The following is a 27,108-nucleotide window of genomic DNA, read 5'->3' as shown; positions in this document are numbered from 1 at the left end:
AAACAACTAGTGCTACTACATTTGCAGCTCATATACCGATGGCTTTGATATGTTTTATGAATAACCTTCTACTTTTTGGTCCTAACAATCTGATGGGTCATGATGGGCACTGGGCAGATATCCTTTGAAAAACAGATGACCTCAAATAGTTATTTGCATTTAGACACGATGCTATCATGTAGACTGCATCAAACCAAGGTCCACTAAGTTGGTGTGTGTGTGTGTGTGTGTGTATTGGTCTCAAAGTGTGAGTGTGTGCGTGTGTGTGTGTGTGTATGTGTGTATGTGTGACGAGTGTGTGTGTGTATATCTGTGACCTGTGTGTGTGCGTGCGTGCGTGCGTGCGTGTGTGTGTTTGTGTGTGAGAGACTGTTGCGATGTGCCATCAGGTCCGGTTCAAGGCTTAGTGAGTGTGACTCTGTCATTGATGAGTTGGCTGATGAGTTTGCGAGGCCATTTCCCGCGTCTGAAGGGGGCAAGCTGACCAGGTGTGTGATGTCATTTCGGCGTGGAAAATCATCATAAAGGTCTCTCAAATCTCTCACTCCATTTGAAATTAGTTATGAGGAGGGAAGGATAAAATTGGAAGAGAGGGGGAGAGAGAGAGAGGGAGAAAGAAAGGAAGGAGGGGACAGAGAGAGGCAGCGGGAGCGCAATAAGGGAGGGGAGGGGCATGGACCGAGAAGAGAGATAGAGGCTTCAGCGTTATAGGATGTGAATGCAGTGTGTTAAAACTCCCCGTGGAAATTACATGGAGGGAGGAGATGAGATTCTCCAATCCGTAGCGTGAAGGCAAATTGTCATGCAGAAAGCGGGAGCCTTCATGCTTCACGGAGGCAAGGCCAGTTGGCATTGGGAACACAAACAGACCTCTGCAGTCCACCTCATTGTTTCCAATGAAGTGCTCTGTGAACATAACCATATGCTGCATATGTCCCCCAGGATTTGTAGTCAACCCAAGTACTTGTAGTATTTATCTTCATGGAATGCATAATGCGGCACACAGGCATGCACATAGACTAACATTCACAAATGCGCACACACACACATACACACGCACAAATGCTCAAACACACACAGGCACACACACAGACAAACACAAACGCGCACACACACACACACTAACGCCACACACCGTTTTTGTACTCGGATGTTTGTTGCAAATGAGTTCTCGTCTGGGCGGGTGGCTGCGCCCTGTAGCTCCCAGACCATCTGCTCCAGATTAACCTGCTTCTTCGGGCCCAGGCGAACACACACAACGGGGCTGTTCCCATGGCGCTGACCCCTGCCACACCTGCTTGATACACACTCGTCATGGCAAACAGACGGCACCGCATCCCAAACAGGAAAAGGTCAAAACATACCTATCGTGGACCACGGGACCGATTGACAGTTATAAACGTTCTGGGCTTCGACGGACGAAAAAAAAAGTACATCTAATATTCAAAGGCTGTCATCAAGCCAGGCTCTGTTACGTTTGACCATTAACTACGGTGGATAGTGTTTGTGTCTTTTATTGACTGCGATAAAAGAACTGAATCCAGCTGGTGAGCCAGGAGGAGAGTATAGGCTGGCCGGCCGTTTGTTGGAACAATCCTTTGCAGCATCAAACAAATAAAGAGCTACTGTCCAATCAGATATAACTCAATAGAACTACTTATTTTACAGTCACAGGGCATAGCTGGAATTCCTCCAATCTGTTTCTAACCCAGCTTGCCCATTGCATCCGTCCGTCTGCGGACGACGGAAGGCGTGTCTGACGGATGGGGGAGTGGTATTTGCCGACGGAGCCACGATAGAATTGGCTGCCGGATCCATTGCAGCCTGAAAAGTTAACATTTTCTCAACTTCTGAATGCAAGAGACGGAGCCGACGGAACGGACGTACCCACAATGCATTTCGGGATCGCCCAATGCAAACGCAATGAGATCCGTCAACGGACAGATGCAGTGGGGGGTGTTAGTGTGGTATCTAGTACATCTCGGTATGAGAGACGACAAGGTATATTTAGGTGCAGAAGGTCCAGAAAGGTCAAAAGTAAATACTTTAATGAAAGTCGACAAGGCTTGTATAATGCTTGCTATAGGCATCGTGACATTGCAAGTTGTTTGCAAGTTTAATTTACATTTAACGAACCACTATCAGATGTAAACTTATGCAATGATTATAATCCCTATGGCGTCCTCTTTGTTTTGAAAATTACAATCTATAATTAAGGCGGAACGGCATCGCACCGTTTGTTTAGATGATAATTGTGTTGTGCTGGGATGTTTCCCAGTAAGTCACTGGGCAGGCAGTCATCAGTTTGATGTTGTGCTAAAATCACAGTCCTAAAATACTCTGTCTGTGATGAGTCTACTGAAGGATGTGTTCTAAACCCTGTCCTGCACACACAGCTGATTCTATGGAGCTCAGCTGGGGGAGTCTATCAAGGTCATGGATTCAGGTCCCATTAGGACGTCCCCACGCTCACACACACACTTCAAACGCTGCTACGGCAGCAGCACTGCTCACCTGTGATGTGAAGCCAAGTCATCTGAGAAAAATCTGACATCCGAACCAGATGAGGTGAACTGTTCGTCAAAACTGTATTGGGCCAAAGAATGTGGTCTAAACAAACACAGACACGCACACATGTGTTTCCATGTGTGTGTGTGTGTGTTTGTGTGTGCATATCTAATTGTCCATGTGTGGCTGTGTACGTGTGTGCTTGTGTGTGCTGTGCATGCATGTGAAGGCTGCACTGATTGTGCGGGGCTGCCGCTGTCTTCCCCAGTCACAGCTAGCCTGACACTTAATTTCACCAGACATGGTTTTAGCTTGACACCAGTAATCCCAACAATCATGAAATCACACACATACACACACACAGTCACACACACACACACACACACACACACACACACACACACACACACACACACACACACACACACACACACACACACACACACACACACACACACACACACACACAGAGGCAAGGACCCTTCAGAGGGCCTCTTTCTTTCAATCCCCATCTTACCAGTTCCATACAATTTCCACACATGACAACCAAACCAAGCTAGGCTAATCATAGCTGCCATGCTCCACTGAATGTTATCACCACACCTAATGCTACCCAGCCTTCTTTCAGTCAACAGTCTTCTTCATATCATATTGTCACATCTATCTGTGCCTCTGTCTGCTATGAAATATTGATCGTGCTGCGTTCTTTGCTCTGACTGAGGCGTATTCTTTTAATAAATGCATAGAGGATTGATAAGAATAATACAAGCTCCTCATCTGTTGCAGTTGTCAAGTCTCACTTGCAATGTGAAATCATATCCATCAAACGAGGACGACAAACAGCCATAGGTAATGCTTCCTAATGAAGGCTGAGAGAAAGGCTAATGGGAGATAACATTTAACAAATGTTATAAATATATTCCCCTCTCATAGATTTATACCATTACACAGATATCAATGATAAAAGTAGCATGCATATTTTCTTGCTACAACAACCACATTTATTTTGGCACAATCCAAGGGGGCCAATAGGCCAAACATGCACGGTAATGTGACACCCTCATTGAGCATTGCGATGCTAGAAGAGGGAGGGAGATAAAGATGGCTGTTTGATAACAGCCCGTACTGCGACGTGAAGAAACATGATATAAAGAGACCAAACATTAAAGCTGGGGCTGCATTAGTGAAATGAGAATGGGTCTTACAGCAGATGCTTCATGTTCAAAATAAGTCAAATACGGATCTACCTGTTCGAACAACCTCCAAGTCGTGATGATTTTCATACATAGAGAGCCAAAGTAATTATTCTCTTCAATGACAGAGAACCAGAACTCTATGCTGAGGATAGCTTTTAATCCTCTGGTTAAATATGTGTTATGTGTATGGCAAGCCGTATCAACACTAGTATCCAATCAAACAGACAGTAGTAACCATGAAATAAGTGCTACTGACTAAAAATCTGTGACTAGTTCGTCCTAACGTCTTACATGTTAAAGCGGTTGCCATGTTTATGAGAGCTGGGCACAGCCTTCGCACCTTCCAATCCGAATAAACCTCTTTAGATGTGAGGGAAAGCAGAGCACAGGAGTACAGACGCACCGCTCAGCCTCATGTAGATGAAGGCAGGATGCAGAGCTTTACTTAAGAGGGTTGGCGGTCAGGCGTCCACAGCGGTACTTCTAGCCCCTGACACGGGACCGGCACATGAGGCATCAGCCGCAAGCTTTGTTTGTTTGAGGCCTGCAGCGTGTTTTTTACATAATGTTTCACTCGATTGGCTTTCATGTGTGCTCGTAAATCGCCCAGAGGAGCGGAAAAGCAATAACTGTTTGGGGAACGAGCATGCATGCACGTATGGGCATACAGGTGCACACACCTATATACACACAAACAGACACACACACACACACACACACACACACACACACACACACACACACACACACACACACACACACACACACACACACACACACACATACACATGCACGTGCACGTGTTCCCAAGCAGCCACACACAGAAACAGACAAACAAAGACATGCCCTTAATGAAAATGCCTGACCTGGTGTTTGTTTTTCATTTTCACACACAAACACACACACACAAACACACTTACACACACATATGCACATACTCACTCACAAACATTCTCGCCTACACAAGCCACACATACACACGAACATGAAAACAAATACATGCACAGTGGCTGTAGCCCAACATGTCAATGGAGAGAAAACCGTCACAAACATGTTTCACCCGGTAGCCGTCTTTATTCTGCCTATTTGTTCTCCTATCGCTGCACTTTTTTTTTTGGCCAGAGGAAAGCAACAAGCGACAGCATATTTGGCTCCATTACCCTGCCTTGCTCCCTTCGCCCTTCATCTTCTTCCTTCCGCCTTCATGTATCCCTCCTTCACCCCCCCCACACCTTGTTTAGTTTACTAGTGTGTTCTAGCGGGTTGCTGTGCTAAAGTGTGGGAGGTATACGCATCATTTTAATATGCCCCGTTTCTCTCCCTCCTTTCCCTCCTCCTCCTCCTCCTTCTCCTCCCACTCACAACCTCGTCTTCGGGGGGGGGGCCAGGGTTCATCTATTTTTAGCTGACAGGGCGTGTGTGGGAAAGCACAGAGCTATGGATGCTCTGTGTTAACTAGGGCCCGACCGATTCATCGGCCTGCCGATTTAATCGGCCGATTATAGCCTTTTTGAAAATAATCAACATCTGCCAAAAAGACGCCGATTACAACCGATTTTTTTTATTATTATTATTTTTTTTTAAATGTTATTGCGCTTAGTATCCTGCAGATTGCGCTCCTACTCGCCTTGCTAACTAACAACTTTGGCTGGAGTAAAAAAGAGGAGATTGAATTTTACCGTACAACATGAAAGCACGCTCGCTCAGGCAGCTGCGCGCTCACCTCACCAATACGCGTTGTTTGAGCACGTTGTGCCTGTTTTTCTTTAGGTCCCAGGCCATGTTAATTTGTTATACTGTAGACTCTAACGGTGAGATCATACTGCTCAGCACGCACGTGTTAGTCACTGCTCACGAGCGCAGCACATTGGGAGTTCGTTATTTATTTTACATTTTACATTACACTCATTTTTGACAAATGTATTCTAAAACACTCAAAGGTTCTGCATTCAATTCACATATTCGTCAAAAGTGTTTAAAGTATATTTAAGGTATCAAAAACTAAGTTTTATATGCTTTTTTTTGTTTTGTTTTTAATCGGCCGATTAAATCGTAATCGTAATTTTTCTCTGAAAATAATCGGCATCGGCACTCAAAAATCAATATCGGTCGGGCCCTAGTGTTAACACAAACAGGAGAAAAATTAACACACACGCACGCACACACAAAACACCCACAGCTAACAAGAGAGAAAGGGAATAGGGAGAGAGGGAAGAGAGAGAGATGCAGACAGCGAGGGAGAGCGATAGGATGGAGAGAGGTAGAGGAGAGAGGTAGTGAAAGGAGAGGGAGAGATAACAAGTGAAATGAGAGGGACAGGCTGGAGAGAGATGTGATAGGCTATGGGGGGTTTCCATCTCATCATGATGGAAGATCCCGTCCAACTGTGGTGGTTAAAAAGTTGTAATTTTTCTCATATTTCATGTATAAGTTATTTTAAACCAAACTTCTAAGAGATCCAAGGATGGCAACAAGGGTAGAAAGGATGTCCACCTCTCTTCCTGGAATAGATTATTGTCTGGCGTCTGGCTTTGACAGCGAGGTAATATTCACACTAGTGAAACGACGGTATATTATAATTGGTTACCAGACAAAGAAATGTTCGGTCTCTAAATTGTGGACTATTAAAGCAGATGGTCCAATTGTTCTTTTTAAAAGTTAGAATTAATTGATCTGACAGAATTTTTATGTTATATCCTTTAACAAAAAAACGAAATGCAGAAACTTCTGGAATCAACCTTAAGCTTTTCTCCCAGGACTAAGCTTTAGAAAAATGTGTTATGTATATGAATGTTTAAAGGACATTATCACTCTGGGTGATTAAACCATCGTTACTGTCTATCCTGGCTGCACTCAAACCGCTCCTTTCAGTGAGGACACATTAAGGAGCAGACTTAGGTTAGGCCTCCAGGCATCTCAAGGGGGATAGCAGGTTGAGTGGGGACATCAGGGCTCTAAGCGCGGATCCAGAGGTTAAACCATGCTGTAGCCAGACCTCTGGGGGGAGACTTACACAGCGGCTATGCTGGGAAACCTGCAAGAGCCAGGAGTGGAGCTATGCAGGCTTTCTGTTTTGGTCTATGTTGTTTTTTTCCCCGTTGTTTCTTGTACGTAGAGAAACTCATTTAAGAGTGACAAGATGGTGTTGTCAGACGACAAATTTAACAATTGTATTTCTAAAGTGGCCAGTCTTCTAAAGTGGACAGGCTTATTTTAAACCCCTACAGGCACTTTGTCTCAGGACATTGGTGTCCAGACAGGACCTTTTAGTCATCACACCGGGGATGGCTGTTTTTTGTGAGCTTAGGATGACATATTTTAATTAGGCCTCCAATACGAGCAGTGCAGCACTGTTGTGATAGCTTTGTAAAAAAGTCGTACAATCCGGGCACGCAACTGTGGCTTCAGTTCATCGCTTATACCAACAGGTGCTGTTGGCTCTTCTACAGCGTTATCACCCTAGTGCTGCACTGATCATATTGAAGGTCTAATTAAATAGCGGGGGGGAAGCGAGTGCGCGCCGGTTTCACGCCAAAGTTTGGCCTAGTAAGCCTTCTTAGAGTTTTTGATAAGTTGAAGCCATGACTGCATAATCGACCGACATTTAACCTTTTGAAGTTTTCTAGCTCTCTTCCAGTCAATGGTCACCCATATCACGTTCGTTCCACCGGTTACATTGTTTCCAGTGGAGACTCGTTCCCTGTGATCTCTACAAAAAGATATATGCATATGAATGCAGAATCTGTAGGCAATGGGACAAGATATTCGTATCAGAAGCCCTGGTTTCCGTGTGTATGCCGTTTGTAGTCAGATGGTATTGACCAATCACGTTTGAGCGAGCATAAGTTGCATGCAGGTAAACAGTTCAAGTGGAGTGCAACAATCTCGGAATGCATCAGATGACAATTTATTACTTTTTATTGGTGTTCATATGTTCTGTAGAGCCGAAACAGCTACGAAAAAACGTAGAAAACAATGACTGGTGATTTGAAATCTTTGCCTGTGTATCCCAACTGCACCGGAACACCAGTAATATTCCCAGGTCCTTAGAGGTAAATTATCGTCAGATAGCCAACGGTTTCCGAGATTGTACTCCATGTAACAGTCATCTACAGAGCCCCGCCCCAAAAAACACGATTGGTCAAAAAAAATTTGCAGCAAAAGAAAGTGAAACACCCCATTCACATAGATTTGAGCTCATCTGCTGAAAGACTATTTCTACAAACCCAGTACATTTCTGCTGTGAGTCAAACCTTGTTTTGATCATTGTAAGTACAAATCTTAAAGAAGAGGTTTTAATCAAATCGCTTCACAGGGAACAGAGTAGGTAAAAGTAATATCAGAATTTTCTGTGACAGCGGATTTGTTTTCCTTAACAACTGTAAAGAGGTGTTAAATTCCCTTATTTCGGTTGTTTTATTTAATGAATACACTTTATGGTTTCTGTTGTAAAAAACAAAATGGTGTGGTAAGAGTGAGCTGCAAGACATTGAGCATTCACAGTGGCAGCAGGCTTGTGTGCAAGAAGGCTTAAATCGTGGCTCCAACCTCTTTATGAAAGCTTGATTATCACACTTAGCACATGGCAAGGCTAAATGAAGAATAAGTGCAACACTGCCTTGTGTAACGATTAAAAAATGAGTCAAAAGCAGCAAACGCAACATCGTCTGTACACTGCCTGACACCTCCATGCAAGCGCTTATCTAAGATGCGTTGAGGCCTTAAAACACCACATTGTCTCAGCCGTCTTATTGTCTCTGCTGTGTAGCTATTTTGATCGAGCTAACAGCAGAATGTCATTAGTTTTGCCCTCTTTTTTCCTTCTTCTTCGTTTTATTGATTTAACCTTGTGTGAGGGATTAATGGCGCTGAGTCACGCACTTACCTCCACGAGGGAGTGAACTCTGCGGCGGCCCGGATCCTGCCGCTAATGGTGCGTTTTCTAACATGCTGAAAGAGCTTCATGTATCGATGCCAACCTCTAGAAACAGTCCTCACCACATGCTAAACACATGTACCGAACCAACCTCCATATAAGACACACAAACATTTATATTTAAGCCGTGGCCGTGCTTGTACACGAATAATCTCTGTGTCTGTCTTTCTTTCTTCCTTTTTTTCTTTCTTTCTCCTGAACTGAAATTTTAGGGCAAAGCTGTTCTCTCGCTCCTCTTTTCATTCTTAAATTAATTTATTAAAGCCTACAATGTTGCCATTCACATGCTGTTATAGCGATCCCTGCTTTAACAATGTATTAATTACAATGTCTCTCTCTATCTCCGTCTCGCGCTCTCATTTCTCAGTAATTTCTCTCTCTTGTTTTTCTCTATACCTCATTGTTCTCTCTCCCTCTTTCTCTGTTTAAGTTTCTCTCTCATCTCCCTATCATTCCCTCTCTCTCTCTCTCTCTCTCTCTCTCTCTCTCTCTCTCTCTCTCTCTCTCTCTCTCTCTCTCTCTCTCTCTCTCTCTCTCTCATATCATCATTGTGCATTCCCTCTTAACAATATTCTCATGGAACCCTGACAGGCTGGTGGCACTCAGTTGGAAATGCAGTCTCCTCTAGAGAATAGGCCCCTGGTACAAAGCCTACGCCTCTGTTTTTTTATGGCGTATAACTATCATATCCAATCCCAACCAGGGACTGAAAGCATAGAATGGATGAAGACGAATGAGGGGCTGATTGATAGCAGACCGGCCGACTCACAAATTAGCTCCTTCATCGCACCTCACACCTCCTTTAATTCATCCCATTGTTATTATGGTCACTCTTCCTCTGGGTTGTTTTGCTTCTGAGACAAATGGCTTTCTATGTGCCCACGCGAACATCAACATGCACAATGTACACGCATGCCCTCGTGCACAAAATATAATTATTTACTGTAGTGGGAATGATGTCAGGATTGTGTCCCTTTCAAATATCATCTCCTCCTAGGATCAGAGCTAGCCTATGATTTGAACATTAGCATTTGTAGAAAATATCGGGCGAAAGTGCAAGTGTGACAGAAAACCGATAAAGTATAGATATGTTCATATTTACGTGTTCGGGATCTCACCTCTGAATGACAGCATCATTGCTGCCCTGACAGCTCATCTGACAGCTGGATAACAAGCCTGTCCCATGACGTTAAGAATCACCCTTTTGGAGGAAGGAAATTAATCAGAAAATGTGAAGGCAGTATATCAGCTAATGCACCTTTATATGGGAGTTTGCGTTTGCATGTGATCCTTAGCTGTTATTCCTGTGTGTGTAGTTGCATGTGTGTGTGTGTGTGTGTGTGTGTGTGTGTGCGTGTGCGTGTTTGTGTGTGTATGTGTCTGTGAACGTGTACGTGCAATGCATCACATCCGTGTGCAAATGCACGTGGCCATGCTCCAGAGATCACTGCCCCCATTCCCGGCTTCTCCTGGGGAAGCTATAGGGGAGGAGGTGGGCCTCTCCTATTTTTCTCGGTAACCATGGTAACGCGGGTGGCTGACGGCAGGCCGGGAGGAGCCGTAGGTGCCAGCGGTGCTCAGATGTGACGAGATGACAGAGAGAGAGAGAGAGAGAGAGAGAGAGAGAGAGAGAGAGAGAGAGAGAGCGAGAGAGAGAGAGAGAGAGAGAGAGAGAGAGAGAGAATGAGAGAGAATGAGAGGATGCAGAATAATGAAAGGAGTGATGGTGTGTTGGAAGTTGGAGGAGCATGGCTCACATTTGTTTTGGGTAATGGTGTCTGGGTTGCTTCAATAATTGGTAAGTTTCTACATTGCCTGAGTTACAGTAACATAAGACATTGCCACATTATCAGGATGACATCTTATACAATACCTTCATATTGGTTGATAAAAAGCTTGTTTCTGCCTGGTTGGTTTGAATTGAATTGCTCAGTTAGAAAAGATGGGTTTGATTGTGTGTGATATTCTGTCTCTTTCCCAGGCCTGGATATAGAACAAGGAAGCAGATAAGAACTAAGACGCTTCTATTTCCTGTCCTACCTTCCACCTTGTCTAATCTATTTAGCTCTTTCTCTCTGTGTCTGTCTCTAGCTATCTGTATCACACACAGAGATACAGACCGACACACACACACACGCAGACACAATCGCACACTTACACAGGTGACGCAATTGGATTTTGATCGAGTTGAGGTCAACCAGTGGCTGATCAGACCTGGTGGCAGATTTAGTTTATTAAGCAGCCAAACTCTTCATTGATTGGTTGCAGGTTCCTTCGAGAGGACAGATCTATATCCCACTGACAGTCTTATGATTTTCATTGGCTGATTTCAACGTAGTTTGTGTGTGAGTGTGTGTGTCTGTGTGTGTGTTTTTGCTTTTAAGTCTGGGTATTATAGGCTGCTGTAGATTTGTAACGGCATGTGTGTTTGTTTGTGTGCGTGCGTGTGTGTTTGTTTGTGTGTCAGAGTGAGAGATAGTGAAAGAGGTGATATTGATAGAGTGCCAGCAGAGGAATTCATCAGCTGAGAGAGAGAGAGAGAGAGAGAGAGAGAGAGAGAGAGAGAGAGAGAGAGAGAGAGACTGTATTTGTGAGCAAAATTTGATCAGGGACAGACCATGTTTAAAAAAAAAAAAGACTAGAGAGGTCCCATTCCTAACGTCTACGCTACTCTTCCTCACCCTCGTCTTCATATACTTCCCCCCTAGTTTCCTCTAAATATAATGAGATGCAGAATACTGTAAGGCTATGGTAATAGTATACTCAAATACTCACCCTCTGCCTGCTCCTCCTCTCCTTCTCCTGCTCCGTATTTCCCTAAGATTAATGACTTTGTAACATCAGGTGAAAGCAGCCACAGCTGTGGTGCTCCTGCGCTGCCAAGGAGGAGAGCCTAGTGTTGCTCATTCAACAGTCAGGTACATGATGTGAGACCATATTGCGGCTGTTCCGAGTCTGTTTGTTGATTCCAAGTAAAGCAGCCATGCTGTGATGTCGGGGAGGCGTGGGAGTACGTTTCTGTGGACGGGCGACCATGTGTAACAGACAGTTCAGCCTCTGTGAGCCTGTTGCTGATTCATGGATTAAAAAAAAAAACAGAAGCTCTGGTTTACAACTATAATGGAGAAACACGAGTCGTTGTGGGATGCTTTTGAATATTTATCTGAGTTCTCATGTGTTTTGGATTGGGTGTTGTGTTTCCCCCTTCACGGGTGATGGAGTATGCGTGTTAGCAGAATGGTAAGCCTGTGTTTCCATGTTGGCTTTTAATTGAAACATAAGTTTTCTTTGGGGTTCATGAAGTGGAATAAAACAATCACACTCTCTCACACAAACACACAAACACACACACACACACACACACAGACACACACACATACACATTCACACACATATTCACTTATGTGCACATACATGCACATACACACGCATCACAATCACTCAAACACACACACACACACACACACACACACACACACACACACACACACACACACACACACACACACACAAACACACATAATCACCGTGCCATTGTTTCAATGGGAATCGCGACGGCCCATACTTTCAACATAAATGTTTACATATTTATAATACGAAATTCGTCCCAGCCTTTGTACCACAGATACTCTAGGGTCTATAGCATATAACCGCGTAGTCTGATTACAGTTTAATTCATTTTTCACAATTTATCAGCTCTCGTTTTGAAGAATAATCACCGCACCATTCGTTTCAATGGGAATAGCGACGGTCTATACTTCCAACATAAAGTGTACATATTTATAATTCGAAATTCGTCCCAGCCTTTGTACCACAGATACTCTAGGGTCTATAGCATATAACTGAATTTTCTGATTACAGTTCAATGTATAACGACACCTTATTAACTACGACACAAATGTATGCAGAGTGTACTTCTCAGTGGTTCATTGAACAGCAACTTAGATGTTTGAAAAAAAATAAACTAGCCTGGAGATATTAAGAGGAAGGAGAAGATGGGGAGACACAATGCATACTAAACACTGCAGCAGACATTGCAACACTTCACACTGCACTATAAAACGATGAAGTATTTACATTATTCATTACATCACAAACAAACGAGACATGGTCCCAGCGCTTCATGTTTGAGACGCCCTCTTATTCCAATGCCCTCTTTACATCCATCACAGCCATCAATCAAACAGCCGTTGTCATGCGATAGCCACAGCTCCTGACCTTGCCAATCCACCTGTCATTCAAAAAAAGTACCTGCCCCTCCACCCTCAACCACCCACTACCTCTCTGCCTGCCTGTCTCCCTCTCCCAGTAGCTCACTCTTATTCGTCAGGCTCTCTCACCCTCCTTCTCTCATGCTCTCTTGCTCCCAGCCAGGAGACATGTATTACACTTGTGAGAGTAGTTTAATCTGTTTACTTTGGTCTGTCGCGGCACATTGACTTTCTGTCCTTTGCAATTCTAACCCAGCTCCTCTTTTCTCCCCATATTATCTGACCACTCAGGTCCACTTCGGTTAACCTTACACCCATCCCTCCCCATTTATCTCTCTCCTTCAATCTCTCTCCATCACAAACACTATTCTACGATTGACGTTCTCTTCTCACCTCCATCTTCTGTCTGCGGTGGATGTTCCTTAATCTACCTTTCCGAGGTCTATCTTGATGCTGTTTGCTTGTCTAACCCTAACACCTGGCCCTGCCCATGAAGGTTAGCCCTTAAACCTGTCCCTTACCTTTACCCTCACCCTTACCCGAACCCCCCTGCTAACTGTTGCCCTAAGAACGTCTAACCCTGAGTGTGAGGAGCCAGGATGAGCCATGGAGCCCAGACACCCCTGTGTTACCTTTACCATTGTCTCCTCGTGGACCCCTGCTCCCTCTGTGACAGACCATGCCTCCCCTTTGATCCCATTCCTCCGTGACTCCCCCACCCTTCCATCCGGAACAACCTTTCCCCCTTCCTCCCTTTTCCCTAGTCACATACTTGTATCACTCCTTTGTTATCCGCCCTTCCTCCCTTCCTCGTTATCTGTCTTTCTTTTAAGATTCCTTCTCTTTCTGTGTGTGTGTGGGTCTCTCTCTCTCTCTCTCTCTCTCTCTCTCTCTCTCTCTCTCTCTCTCTCTCTCGCTCTCTCTGTCTCTCTCTCTTTCTTCCCGATGCCCAACTGATCTCACCCCAGCTATGGGTCTCCCAACTTCCCCATTGTCTGCTACCTAAAAGAGTGTGTAGTGTGAGGCCCCGGCGCTGTCAGGGGCAGAATGGCCGTGCCAGGGATGATTAGAGTCTGCATGGCCAGACAAACAGCCAGGCTTACCGGAGGCCTGTGGGAAACAGAGCTGCTTATTTTTGGCTTTTCGGGAGATGGATTGGAAACGACGGCGGCTAAAACAAGCAAACATTCTTCCATTATACTCACATGTTTGAAAAAATAAAAAAACATCAACACACATGCTCGCTTGCACACACTCATGCACATGTGCAGACTGACACGGACACTGCACACATTCAGACAGACACACACACTTATGAAAGCCAAATGAACACCTGCTTCGAATAGGCAGATTTAATTTCTCTGGGTTTTCATTTGATGTGCTGTGCTGCATCATAAGAGGATCCCCATTGCCGTCACCAGTACACGTGACAGTAGGATTCATGTATGCGTGTTTTCTGCACAAATGAGATGCATTGGATACTTATTGGATTCTTGTGAATTACCCTGCACATAGCACTGACGACAGCACTTCTTGATAAGCACAACAATGCATTTTGTGTGAAGCAAAGCCCCTCTTCAAAATACAGATTAGCAGCGGTGAATTATAGATGTGGGGGGGGCCGCCGCCTAGGGCTGCCAGTCAGTTTGAGCCGGGTGGAACACGTCAGGTTATTTTTATTAAACTCATGTCCTTTTCCATGTCACTTCAACTCTTCGTCTTCACCAATTTACTTTTAAGGAATTTATTTTAAGTTTTGCAATGTTACATTCCATTTGGGTTCTTGGCGAATTGCTGTTCTCCTCAGCCTGGTCTGACTAAATAATATTTCTTTACCCCCGGGAATCCGGGAAAGTTGTTTATTGAATGTTGTTTATTTGTCTATTCTTGTGTCGTTGAACATGCAATGATACTCATAAATGAATCATCGGTAAATCCATAAACCTTGAATCAATCGGGTATCGGTGCATCTATCTAAAGAGAGGCCTCATATAGATCACAGCGACGTCACAGATCCATATGTCATGCAGATGTCAGACCGGTTATGGATGTTTTCTGAAAGGATGACGGATTGTTTTGTTAACTTACTGTATTAATAACGTGTCGTAGAAAGTACTGTTATAATCTTTTTGATACTTGCACAATGGATAAAATAGTACAATTACGTTAGTTCAGTGAGCAATAAGTTCCATGATTCTGTAGCTAATAGGCTTTGACTTGATTACCACCTGACTCTATGGACGGCTTCTTTGAAATAACGGAGTAAGAAGAGGCTGGCTGGAACCACAGATTATTACGTCCCTTTAATATCCAACCTATTACACAGCTGGTTTTATTTTAGCCTAAATTACTAGATTAATCTTGGAAACACCCACCCACCCACACACACACATGGACACAAACACTTTAATTCACTGTGAATCACTTGAAATCTCTTCTAAGCTGCCAAATGCTGAACCGAGTGGAACATTCTTGCACATATTTGTGTGTGTGTGTGCGTGTGTAAGTACGCGTCTATATAATTTAATATTGAAACTTAAGTCTGTCGTTGCTGACCCAAGGGATAAATGTTTGAACATGATGTCGAGTGAGTCAGTGAATGCTATTTCACTCGCAAATGTCCCAGGTGTGGCATATTATGCACTCATTCATAATGGGGGGGGGGGGTCAAGACTTTTTCTTATGCCAGTGGGCTAGTAACCTTGTTACAACGGAGCGCTGGGAATTGGGTGCTTCAAATGCACGTATATCAGCGAGAAGGAGGGCGGTTTCTGTTTCGGTTAGATGGGTTCAGTCTAGATGCTTCGGATATTGCTTTTTTTAAATTGTTATTCAGAAACTCTTAATTTGATTTCCTGTTTTTATGTTCTGACGTGCACAGCTCATAACGAGTAAGAAAGCTGAAATTGGGTTTCAGTAGAATGGATATGCAAAAGAAAACCCTCAACGCCTCAGGATAACTCCCACTAGCCAACCACAGTCTGCCTAAATAATAATAATAATAATACATTTCATTTAGAGGCGCCTTTCAAGACACCCAAGGTCACCTTGGGTGGTGACCTTGTTTGTAAATGTTTGTATGATGAGTAAGAACGTTTACAGCCTGCAGTGTTTCCCGCAGGATTTTTTTCAGCAGCGGTGGTGTGGTCCCCGATCCCTCTAGGGGGGTCCGGGGGCATGCCCTCCTGGCCGAAAATTTTTTGTACCCTTTACATTGGAATGCTTGAATCTGGTGCACTTTGAGAGGAGAATATGCACTTAAATCCTATTCAAACAGTCCTGTGTATTACTGTAGATGGGATTATTATTGGTGTAACTTTGCCTTTTGTGTCTTCATTTACAGATTTTTATATTTTTGTATAGTAATATTTAAACAAAAAATGCCACAACGCAAATATAATTTGCACAATTTATTTACAAATTTTTGCCTAATGCTTAAACACTAAACATGGTTGCTATGCCCAAAGCATAACTGTTTTTTACATAAGACACTTTGTTCAAAAATGAAATCTCCTGCAACAATGGGCAAAACACATCTTTTTAAATTATAGACCTAACTAAAATTTGAAAAGAACACACTCACACACATGAAAAATAAAAAATAAAGCTAATTGAATGCCAATCAGTGTGAGCCTTAGCACTACAAATAGACCTCAGGTGAGCTCAGCTCCTTTGTGAGACAGTGAGAGTCAGGGGAAGAGGACAAGAGAGCGACAGGAGGATGAGGACAAAGAAGACAACAGACGGAGAACTGTGAAGTTTTTGCTCATCCACAAAGGCTACATCCAGCCTGGGAGCATTTAATTCTCCTGGGCTTTTTAAAGAAGAGCTCCAGGGCTCTTCTGTAGGGGAATTTGGTGGTGGGGGGGCCATTGATGCTGACTCTCAAACAAGTCGCCAGATGCTAATGACCACATGCTTACAGGCGATTATCATAAATCCCTAACTAAAATACGCGATGAAAACGGATTTTATATGGCAATAAAGAACAACATCGGATCTAACAGTATGGATTCATTTTTCAAAGTTCCCGAAAATACCTAGGCTATAAATTCCTGACTGGATATAAGCTCCTGTAAAGGCTATGAGTGATCCCAAAAAGAGCAACAACACGCACACACACACATAGGCCTACACACACACACACACAATACTAGAGGAAAAACGGCACGGAGGTTGCGGTTTATAGATACAATAAAATGATTGGGCTCAGAGGGTTTTTAACACTGGTGGTCATGTAGCGACACATTTTAGCAACTTACTTTCTCTCTCTCTCTCTCTGTCTGTCTCTCTCTCTCTCTGTCTGTCCCTCTCTTTCCTTCTTTCTTCGATCTTCCGCTTCACTCGCTACTGCTAGAATCAATGTAACTTTGCAACCGTGTAGGGTAGCCTACTGCCAACAACTGCCACACTCGCTGTGTATTTTTCTTCTTTGATGTTGGTTACGTGACGATGTGCCGCGTGCTGCGCAATTGACGTTACGCGCTGTACATTTTCTAAAAGGAGCTACGTAAAAAAAATAAATAAATAATTAGGAGAAGGATTTTTATTGCAGCGGCGGAGAAAATTCAGCAGCGGCGGCGCGCCGCTGCTGTGTGAACGTGGGGGAAACACTGGCCTGGGTCTTCAGTACACATGTGTGAGGGCTTAGCCTAGGGCTTCCACTCAGCCCTGGGCCAGCAGAAATGTGTGTGAACACATGTCAGGTAAACACTGTGCTATCCTAGCCTGGAGCTTATTTAAGTCTGGGGCTGAGTAGTGAACAGTCTGAAAGCTACTTAGGAGTACTCGCTCCTTGCTGAAGGTCATGGCCAGCATCAGGTGCTTGTCATTTAGCTAACGACCTCAGCCATGCCTGCAATGGAATCACAACGACCAAACTGTGTGTGGGTGTGTATGGTGATGCTTATGTTAAGTCATGCTGTAAATATTCAGCCCTCCTGCTTCTCTTGTCCACTTCCCTCCCATAGATTTGGAGGTAGAATGAGAAGGAGATTGGCCAAAACGACCTTGAATTTCACAGAAGCCATTACGTTTTTTCCAGGGATAGAGAAAAATCCAATTTAGTCCATGCATGGCTCATAAGGAGCCAAAACAGAGAAAATAAAGAAAAATTGTTTGTGGCCTTTTTCATCAACTTTGAATGGCCAATATCGGCCCAGGAGCAAAGCTAACACGACGTCGGGTTCAGAGTGTTTGGGTAATATAAACAATTAATCTGAACAAGGTTGTTGTTTTGCTTACGTGAAAGGATAGTGTGGAAGGCAATATTCTACAACCAAAACAACAAAGGAAATGCAAGTATTTGTATATTAATTCACGATGATGGCAATAGGTGGACACGTCCGATGGAAATAGATGAGCACAATGAGACCGCATCACTTCCTCAGTAAGCCGTGTCTTTAGCTGACAGATTAATTGTTCTCTGGTTGATTGGCGTCATGGGACCCCTTCAAGCGCCGGTCTGGGGCCAATCACTAAACCTAAAGACTCGAGGCGAGAATAATCAATGGCCCCCTGGCCATTCTCAGATCTCAGATCTATATCGGCCATTTGAAGGATGCTTATATAGCTGCTGGGTTATTATCTCTCAATGCATGCAGGACGTCACTCAGTGACACTGATTGGGTGTTGGATTTGGGCTGCTGTCTCGGAGCCCGATGAGACTGCTGGGTCTCTATTGTATTGGTACTCTATGAGACTCGCCCTGCACATACACACACAGGCGCATGCACACACATACACACACACACACACACACACACACACACACACACACACACACACACACACACACATAGCGGTCTGAGGTGATGGACTCAGGTGTGCTGGTGTAATCAGACCGAGAGGGCGTTGGACCAGCAGAGAGCTTCTGTGACCAGGAGAGAAGAAAACACTGGAACATTATTCATGGGATTTTTCAGCAACAGCTTATTCACAGGGTATTGCGTTATTATCAGGAACTTGGACATGTTCTTGAAGGTGTGTGGTATTTTCATGCAGTGTTATTTTTTGTGTGGTACAGTGTTGTGTGTGTTGTGTGCTTTAGTTGAGATTACCGTCTGCTGTTTAAGTGGAGGCCCCCCACCCTCATCGCTAATTAAACGCTGATAGCTGGTTACCCTCTGATCTGGCAACCCTCTGGGCGCGCAGAGGAAGATCGAAGGGCCCCCTCCCCCCCTGAAACTATTATAGAGCCTCAACACAGGGGACGGAGTGGGGCTGTAGTCACAACACATCAATACAAACACACTCACACACGCACACACTCATACACACACACTTACAGACACAAAGACACGTGTGCACCCACGCACACTTACACACGCACACATACATGCGCACACACAGACACACACACACTTACACACATTCACACACACACACACACACACACACACACACTGTGCACGCACACACACTTGCATATGCGCACACGCACGCACACACACACACACACACACACACATACACACATTCACACACACACACATTGAAATTCATAAACACACACTGACACGAACACACGTACAAAAACATACACAAAGTAAACACACACACACACACACACACACACACACACACACACACACACACACACACACACACACACACCACTCACACACACAAAGCTTTTCTTGGAAACTATTCTGTCCCCGTCACAATGTTATCTATCCAAGTGTTTGTGTGTGCGGGGGGTGGCAGGCTGGAGCGATGGCAAGCTAGTCTGTTTAATGGGCTCTCCTGCCGTTCTGGCTCCCCGACGGGTACCGACAGCATGCGGATCAGCGATGCCAGCCACGGTTCACCGTGTTCTGGAGGCGCTCCTCCTTTTGGATCGTACTCTCTTCTCACCATCCAAAACAAGAAGCGCCTCCAGAACACGCTGAACACCTGCTCCACAAAGCAGAGTACACTCCCTCCCATCTCTGACCTAGCTGCATAATCCGCTCCGGAGAGCCCACTCCGTCCCACACTCATCTTGGCCCCCACTCTCCTGCACTCAATCTTATTTATTATCGTTTTGTATTATTACTGCTGGACGTTTTTTTATCTTGTTCCCGCCCACTGCCACTGTCGTTAACGCCACTGCTGCGTACTGTACCGTCCCTGCCTCGTGGCCCGTTTTGTCTGTTTGGTTTTGTGTTGTATTTCCTGTTTGCGTGTCTTTTTACTCGGCTGGTTTCCCTGAGGTCCCCCACAGGAATAAAGCTAGTGTTCTTTTATTGAGTGGAATTGAATTGAGACACACGCACGCCTACACTCACATATACTGACACGTATACAAAGACACATACACACACTGACACACCCATGCACTCACATGTGCCCACACACACTTACACACACATATACTCACACGTATGCTCAAACATATACACAAAAATATGCACACAGACACACCCAGACACTCACATATACACTCACATGTATACACATAAACACACGCACACACACAAACACACACACACACACACACACACACACACACACACACACACACACACACACACACACACATACACACACACAATTAGACAAATACTTATGAACACACACACACAAGCACACACCACAATCAGAAACAAAGGACAACATTTCTTGGCGGCCTAATCTAAATGTTATGGAAGTGTGCAGTGGGGGAATGCTTTATTTAATGCTGTCCCAACTGATTTCTAGGAGTAGTTGTTGTTGATTAGAAGTCCAGCTCAGAGTTTATTAGTTTGACGTGTGAGAACAGCTGAATCCCTTGGTTCTGCATGCTTGCCTGGATAAAATCTGTAGAATCCAGCACAGAGTTGGTGAAGTCTGGACTGGTGGTGTTACTGATCTGACACACACACAAACACACACAGACACAAACCTAGACAAAGACACACGGTCAAACACATCCACACATTCACACGCATACACATGCACACACGCAGACACACACACACCCATGTGCACTCACATGAACGCCGAAACGGTGAGAGACACACACATGCAACATCAACACTACCCTCATCACACACACACACACACACACACACACACACACACACACACACACACACACACACACACACACACACACACACACACACACACACACACACACACACACACACACATTCCAGCAGAGCTGATAGAGCCGGAGTGGAGTTGGGTCTGACTGCTGCTAGTCTCAGCAGCAGCCTGCTAAGGTTGGCTATGGTCAAGTATGTAATGCTGAGGTCCTAAAGGGACAATCTGTCTTTTACTGTCACCCTTTAACTCCCATAAGAAAGGAAATCTGCACATATGAGGCTGTGCCACAAACAAAGGTAAGTCGTTGAATTACAATGTTTGTGTACAATTCTCTCTCCACCGTCTTTTGTTTATCAAGTGGTTATGTTTTTAGGTCAGGATAATGCATGGGAAGTTTATTTTCCCTCCAGATGAAGTGGAAGTGCATCGAAGGACATCTTTAGTGTTGAATTTAATTATCCTAAAATGACTTTACTGCAAATTAGTAAGAGACCAAAACAGGGGTTTCTTACTTTTCACTTAAACCTTACTTGTGTGCATCTTTAATTAAATATATGTCAAATTAAGTTTGGTAAACAATACAAATTCAAGTCAATTACGGAGTGATGTTTAGGGTGAGCAGTTAATTATTCGTCTTTTAGGCATGCTTGCTAGAAACCTTAACATTTAACGTAAGAAAGCTCACAGTGTTCTAAGGAAATAGAAGACAAATACAAAAATAAGTTTTTATGATAATTTAAAATGAAATTACCAAGCTTCCGGGCAAATCACACGATCTGCAAAAAAGATCTAGGCGAGTTGCAACGTCGATAATCTAAAAGCTATATTGATGTTGCTTTCTACTACGGAAAATCATAACTTCATATTTATCAAAGCCAAAAACAGAACAGAATGCTTTAGCGTCAGCAGAATCATTTCTAAATACATCCATTTAATCAACAAAGAGGTCCCATCCCAAGCCTTGGCAAGAGAGGGCCCTCGGGACATGGTGTTTAGTGCAGAACACCAGTTCCAATAAAGAGGGGAAGCGATTGGAGGTGGCGGGGGTTCTGAAGGGTTCTTGACTGCCAACAGCCTTTAAGGACAATTTATGTCAGCCCAGCCTCTTACTAACACACACACTACACACAAATATACACACGCACACCCACACACGCACGCACGCGGGCGCACACACACACACACACACACACACACACACACACACACACACACACACACACACACACACACACACACACACACACACACACAAACACCAAACAGATCTGCACACGCAGAATCCAAATACAAACCCATACACACACAAACACACCCACAGACACCAAGCATCTCTACACATGCAATCTCCAAATACACACTCACATTGACACCCAAACACATACACACACACCTAGCATATCTACACACGCATCTCCAAAATACACACATATACACACTTAAACACACACCTAACATATCTACACACGCAGACTCCAGATACACGCACACACTCACACACAGACCAAACACAGACATGACTCAACAAACACACACACACACACGCGCGCGCACACACACACACACACACACACACACACACACACACACACACACACACACACACACACACACACACACACACACACACACCTGCCACATCTACGCACGCAGGCTCCAAATACACATAGAATCCTAACGCATACAAACTCCTACACACTCACACGCACACCAAACCAATTTATTCTCCAAATACACATACTCACACGCATGCATTTCACACACACACAAACAAAAACACACGCATACACACACCACCTAACACATTGACACATTCAGACACAAATACACACAGACTCCTAACACACACAAACTCCTGTCACACGCACACACACACAGACACAAACACACAATCAACACTCCTACATTTATAGACTCAAATATGACCACACGCACACACTGGGCATTCTCCTTGTCTCCATACAGATGCTTTGCCACCCAGCTGCTGTGTTTGTTTGGCACGGTGATAAATCTTAATTACGGGCAGGTCTGCCGGGCGGCCGTGCATCTCATCAGGCCGTATCGGGCCTCACGGGGGACAATAGGCACCGGCAGAGAGAGGTGGAGACACCGAGACAGAGAGGGAGAGGATATTAGGGGGATACACACAGATATGCAACAAAGACCCTCCCACACATATTCAAGTTATCTGGTTGGAGAGCAGAAATGTAAAAACAACAAATACAAGGAAATTAAACTTTGGGGGGTGGGAAGAAACTTCACCACTGTAGCACAGACATTTAAACTTTACCACTGTAGCACACACATTTAACAGCGTTTTATTTTTTATGTCATCGGACCCAGCCATGCTGGATGGGATCGGGCAGAACACCACAGTTAGCTCTCCGGTGAACGCATGGCGATGGGGATCTACTTTGTGCTGCAGTGAGCCGGCGGATGAGCACGGTGTCCGGGAGGTCAGCGAGAGGGTACGGGGGGGTGGATGTGAGTCGATGTGGACCCCGCTGACTCAGACTGAGTTGAGACTGAGTGCGACCTGTTATAGAAGCCCCCCCCCCCCCCCCCACACGCACCCCTCGTCCCATCCCCCCTCCCCCCCACTTCCCCCGAGGCTTCATCCCCCCCCCCCCCCCCCGGAGTAATGGTTAATCGCAGCAAGTCGGGTGTCGGGGTAAGTGGGCATGTGTGCGGGGCCTGGCCCGGTTTTGTGTGTGCGTGTGTGGGAATGTGTGTGTGTGAGTATTTGTCCAGCGGTGGGGTTTGGCGTGCCGCGAGCTGACAGCCTCCAGTGAGGCGTACGGTGGGTGTTTTGGTAGCGCAGCGGAGGCAGACAGCCCCTGTAAAAGCAGCCCTCGGCCCGGCTGCTGGGAAGGGAAGCCCCAGGCACTGTCCCAGCCACGGCAGAAAAAAGAGGAAAAACAAACAACTTTTCGTCTCTTCTTTAGTCACTGCCGCGTTCCGATCTAAGCTCGCGTCGGGAACCCAAACCAAACAGGGTCCTGTCCCTATCGGGTCCTGTCCCGATAATTGGGCTTCGTCGTGTGGTCTCCGGTGGTCTCTGGTTTTGTGGTGCCTCGTTATTCGGTAAAACACGGCTGCCCCTGTGTTAACAAATAACTAACCCACTACTGGGATCGGCAATGTCAATGTAACCTTTGAACTGGGAAGCACATCATGATAGTTTATCAATTTGGCAGAGATACATGTACTCCTGATTTTAGGTGACCGGTATAATTTGAATACATGACTTGTATATAAATGAATAGCTCAATGCTAGTGTTCATTTCTTTTTTTGGAACGTAACAATAATGTTTTGGATTTGCTGTTTAATATAACGGAATAAGTTATATTCCTCAAATTTAGGAATATAAGTTTGTGAAGGCAAGGGATATAAAAGTGTGAGAAAGTAATTTTGAAAACTCCTCCTTCAAGCCTGATATATATTGAGACGACAAGAAAGCTTAAGCAAGTCATTTACAGTTACTTCCTGCGGAAGAGAAGTTTAGTCACAAGAAAATATTGCATGATAGAACACACATCACTCTCTGAACTTATCTTGTAGGTACCTCTTGCACCTAAAAGATTTATTAACTTGCCAAAATCTCTGAAGATGACAGCAATCTCTACATTGTGTGTGATTGATCAGAAATTCAGGGGCGGGCAGGATTTGATGTTGTTTTATTTCCACACTCTGAATGAAGTGAAGAAAATGCATTGAGTAGGCGATAAGAACATGTTTGTTTTAAACTTATTTTTAATTATTCTTTAGCTTATGCTTAACTAAAGCATTTTGTTATCCATTGGGTTCCTAACTCCTATTCTCATTCCTGTGCTCCCTGAGAGGAATACCTTGAAGAAAATGACTAGGACACCTCCTTCTCCTCTACTTTATCTGCAGATTTTAACCAGAAAGATATCAAAGAAGCTTACCAGGAATTCCTCTTAATGCTGCATGTCTGTGTGTTACCCCCACCTCGATAGCCACCAGACAGACTCCATAACTTGCCCATGTGTCCAAGCCTCTGTCTGTTTGGTAATTGCTACCATCTAACACCTCCTGGTTACATGGTGGTGGACTGTCAAATAAATTCCTAGATACATACATACATACATTAAGTAACACACGCACACGCAATCACACTTACACACTGATCAATGTGTACTCATGTGTGCAACTGAGTAAACACGTAAATGTTTGTGTGTGCGTGTGTACGTGCGTGCCTGCGTGCGTGGGTATCTGTGCATGTCTCTACTCACATCTGTGTACATCTTAACGGCTATTCTATGCCGGTTATACCATGTTTTCTGCTGTTAATTGTTGAGTGTTATGCTTGTAACTCCCCTGACTCCCGGCCATCCCTTAAGCAACACACAGTAGCAGAACAAATCCCTCCGTCACAAAGATCTCCATTGATTTCTGTCCCGCTCTGGATGGAAAATCGCATTTGGATCCAATCAGATGAATCCAAAAGGCTCAATGTCCAAGCACAGATACTTCCAGGTCTTTTGACGCTGGGATTCCGAACGCGTGTCGCCAGGCAGCCGTTGCTATGAAGTAGAGTTGAACCTCTCCATGGGGTGAAAGTGCTTTTTTACAGGAGAGTGCTCTGGAGGAGCAGGTCATCAGTATTCCTCTGTGTGTGTTCCTTCACTCTGGTATTCAGGGGTCAGCCCAGGACGTCTGTGGACAATACTGACTGGTTTCTTCTTCTTCTCCTTCTTCCCTCTCTCTCTCTCTCTCTCTCTCTCTCTCTCTCTCTCTCTCTCTCTCTCTCTCTCTCTCGCTTGTTTCCACAGGCACAGAAATCATGGATAGAGAGAGTGTTCAGCAAACGAGAATGTGTTCATATCATAGTGAGCGCCAAAGACCACCATAGGTGAGTACATACACACACCCTGTGAATGCACTGAGCAGAATAATGTTTCTGTTGCTGTTATTGGTTACTGGTACTGATTATGTAACTGATCTAACTGATACGTGTACTTGTACTGGTTATGTCACTGGTAATTATACTGTTCATTGTACTGGTACTGTTACTGGTAATCTAACTGGTAATCGTGATGGTACTGGTATTGGTACTGGTAAGTGTACTGGTAATTGATCTGGTACTGTTACTGATAATGTTACTGCTAATTCTATTGGTATTGTAACTGTTACTTTTGCTGGTTATGTTACTGGTAATTGTTAACATTTATTGGAACTGGTACTGTAACTGGTACTGGTACTTATGCTGGAACTGTAATTTGCAGTTCTGGTACTGTAATTGCTAATGTTACTGTTATTGGAAATTATTCTAGAGCAAGGTCCCAATTATCGGCCAATTTACCAGAACATATGTAAATAAAAGGACATGATTTCAAAGATAAAAGCAGCCCTTGTTTAGCATTGTAGAAATAATTGTCTGGTTGTTTCCAACAGGGGATATTAGGGAGACGTGGCTATTCATGTAAACTGCTTTGTATTAATTCAATTATATCATGGAAGACTTTAGAAGGCATAACATGTGAGTCAGCTAATGGCGTGTCCAGTTTCATGCAGGGGAGCAGGCGAGTGAGTAAGATCAGCGGTGATATGCACACTGGTGACCTTTGAAAACACGCCTCAAAGTAACATCACGTTGACCTTCATTTGCATCACAGGTGGCCATCGGCCCTAATGAGGGGAAAATGCAAACAACCACCCACTGCCTACCAGTTAAATATCACAAATAGCGGTCTGACGGACATAGTAGCATTCAAGGAGAGGGGATATAAGCCAATTATATTTTTAACGCTCATCATTTAAAAGGTTACACCGAAAGCAGTCTCTCCATTACAAATCGTCTTACAAACAGTGTTTGTGTCAATGGGAATGTTCTGTGAAAGCACATTGAGGACTGTAGCGTATGTGTCATTTACACACGCACAAATACACCCACACTCACTCACACAACGCCACAATGCAAACACACAAAGAACAAGTACTTAGGCACGTCAGCAGGCAAAGCAGATGCATGTTTGCAATTACACACGAGCATGGCCAATAAGGTCCAGGAAACACACGCATGCACATGGGGATAGGGGGCGTTTTCGAACGTGCAAATTAATTCAAATACAGAGTTAAACCAACACATTCACACTACACTGGCGGGTTCTCCCGTGGGAAATGCGGCTGTGAGACGGCACAATGTACATTTTGGTTTACCTTTCGTCTAAAAGCGGGAAACTTCAACTGGACGGAATCAAAGAGTCCTCGACGACGGTTGTC

At 44.4% G+C, this 27,108-nt stretch overlaps 1 protein-coding gene across 21 annotated transcripts in view; it reads left to right on the top strand.

Annotated features, from left to right (window-relative positions):
* Positions 1-27,108, top strand: part of trpm3 (transient receptor potential cation channel, subfamily M, member 3) — a 146,899-nt gene that overhangs the window by 54,726 nt on the left and 65,065 nt on the right. For all 21 annotated transcript variants that reach the window (XM_060054354.1, XM_060054359.1, XM_060054357.1 and 18 more), the window contains one exon: positions 25,659-25,738. In XM_060054354.1, the coding sequence (XP_059910337.1) occupies positions 25,659-25,738 (80 nt within the window). The remainder of the gene's footprint in view (positions 1-25,658; positions 25,739-27,108) is intronic.

This window comes from Gadus macrocephalus, chromosome 6, assembly GCF_031168955.1.
Source record: "Gadus macrocephalus chromosome 6, ASM3116895v1".
Lineage (NCBI taxonomy): Eukaryota > Metazoa > Chordata > Actinopteri > Gadiformes > Gadidae > Gadus > Gadus macrocephalus.
Note: the sequence above shows the minus strand (reverse complement) of the source record. Positions and strands in the feature narration are given on the sequence as shown.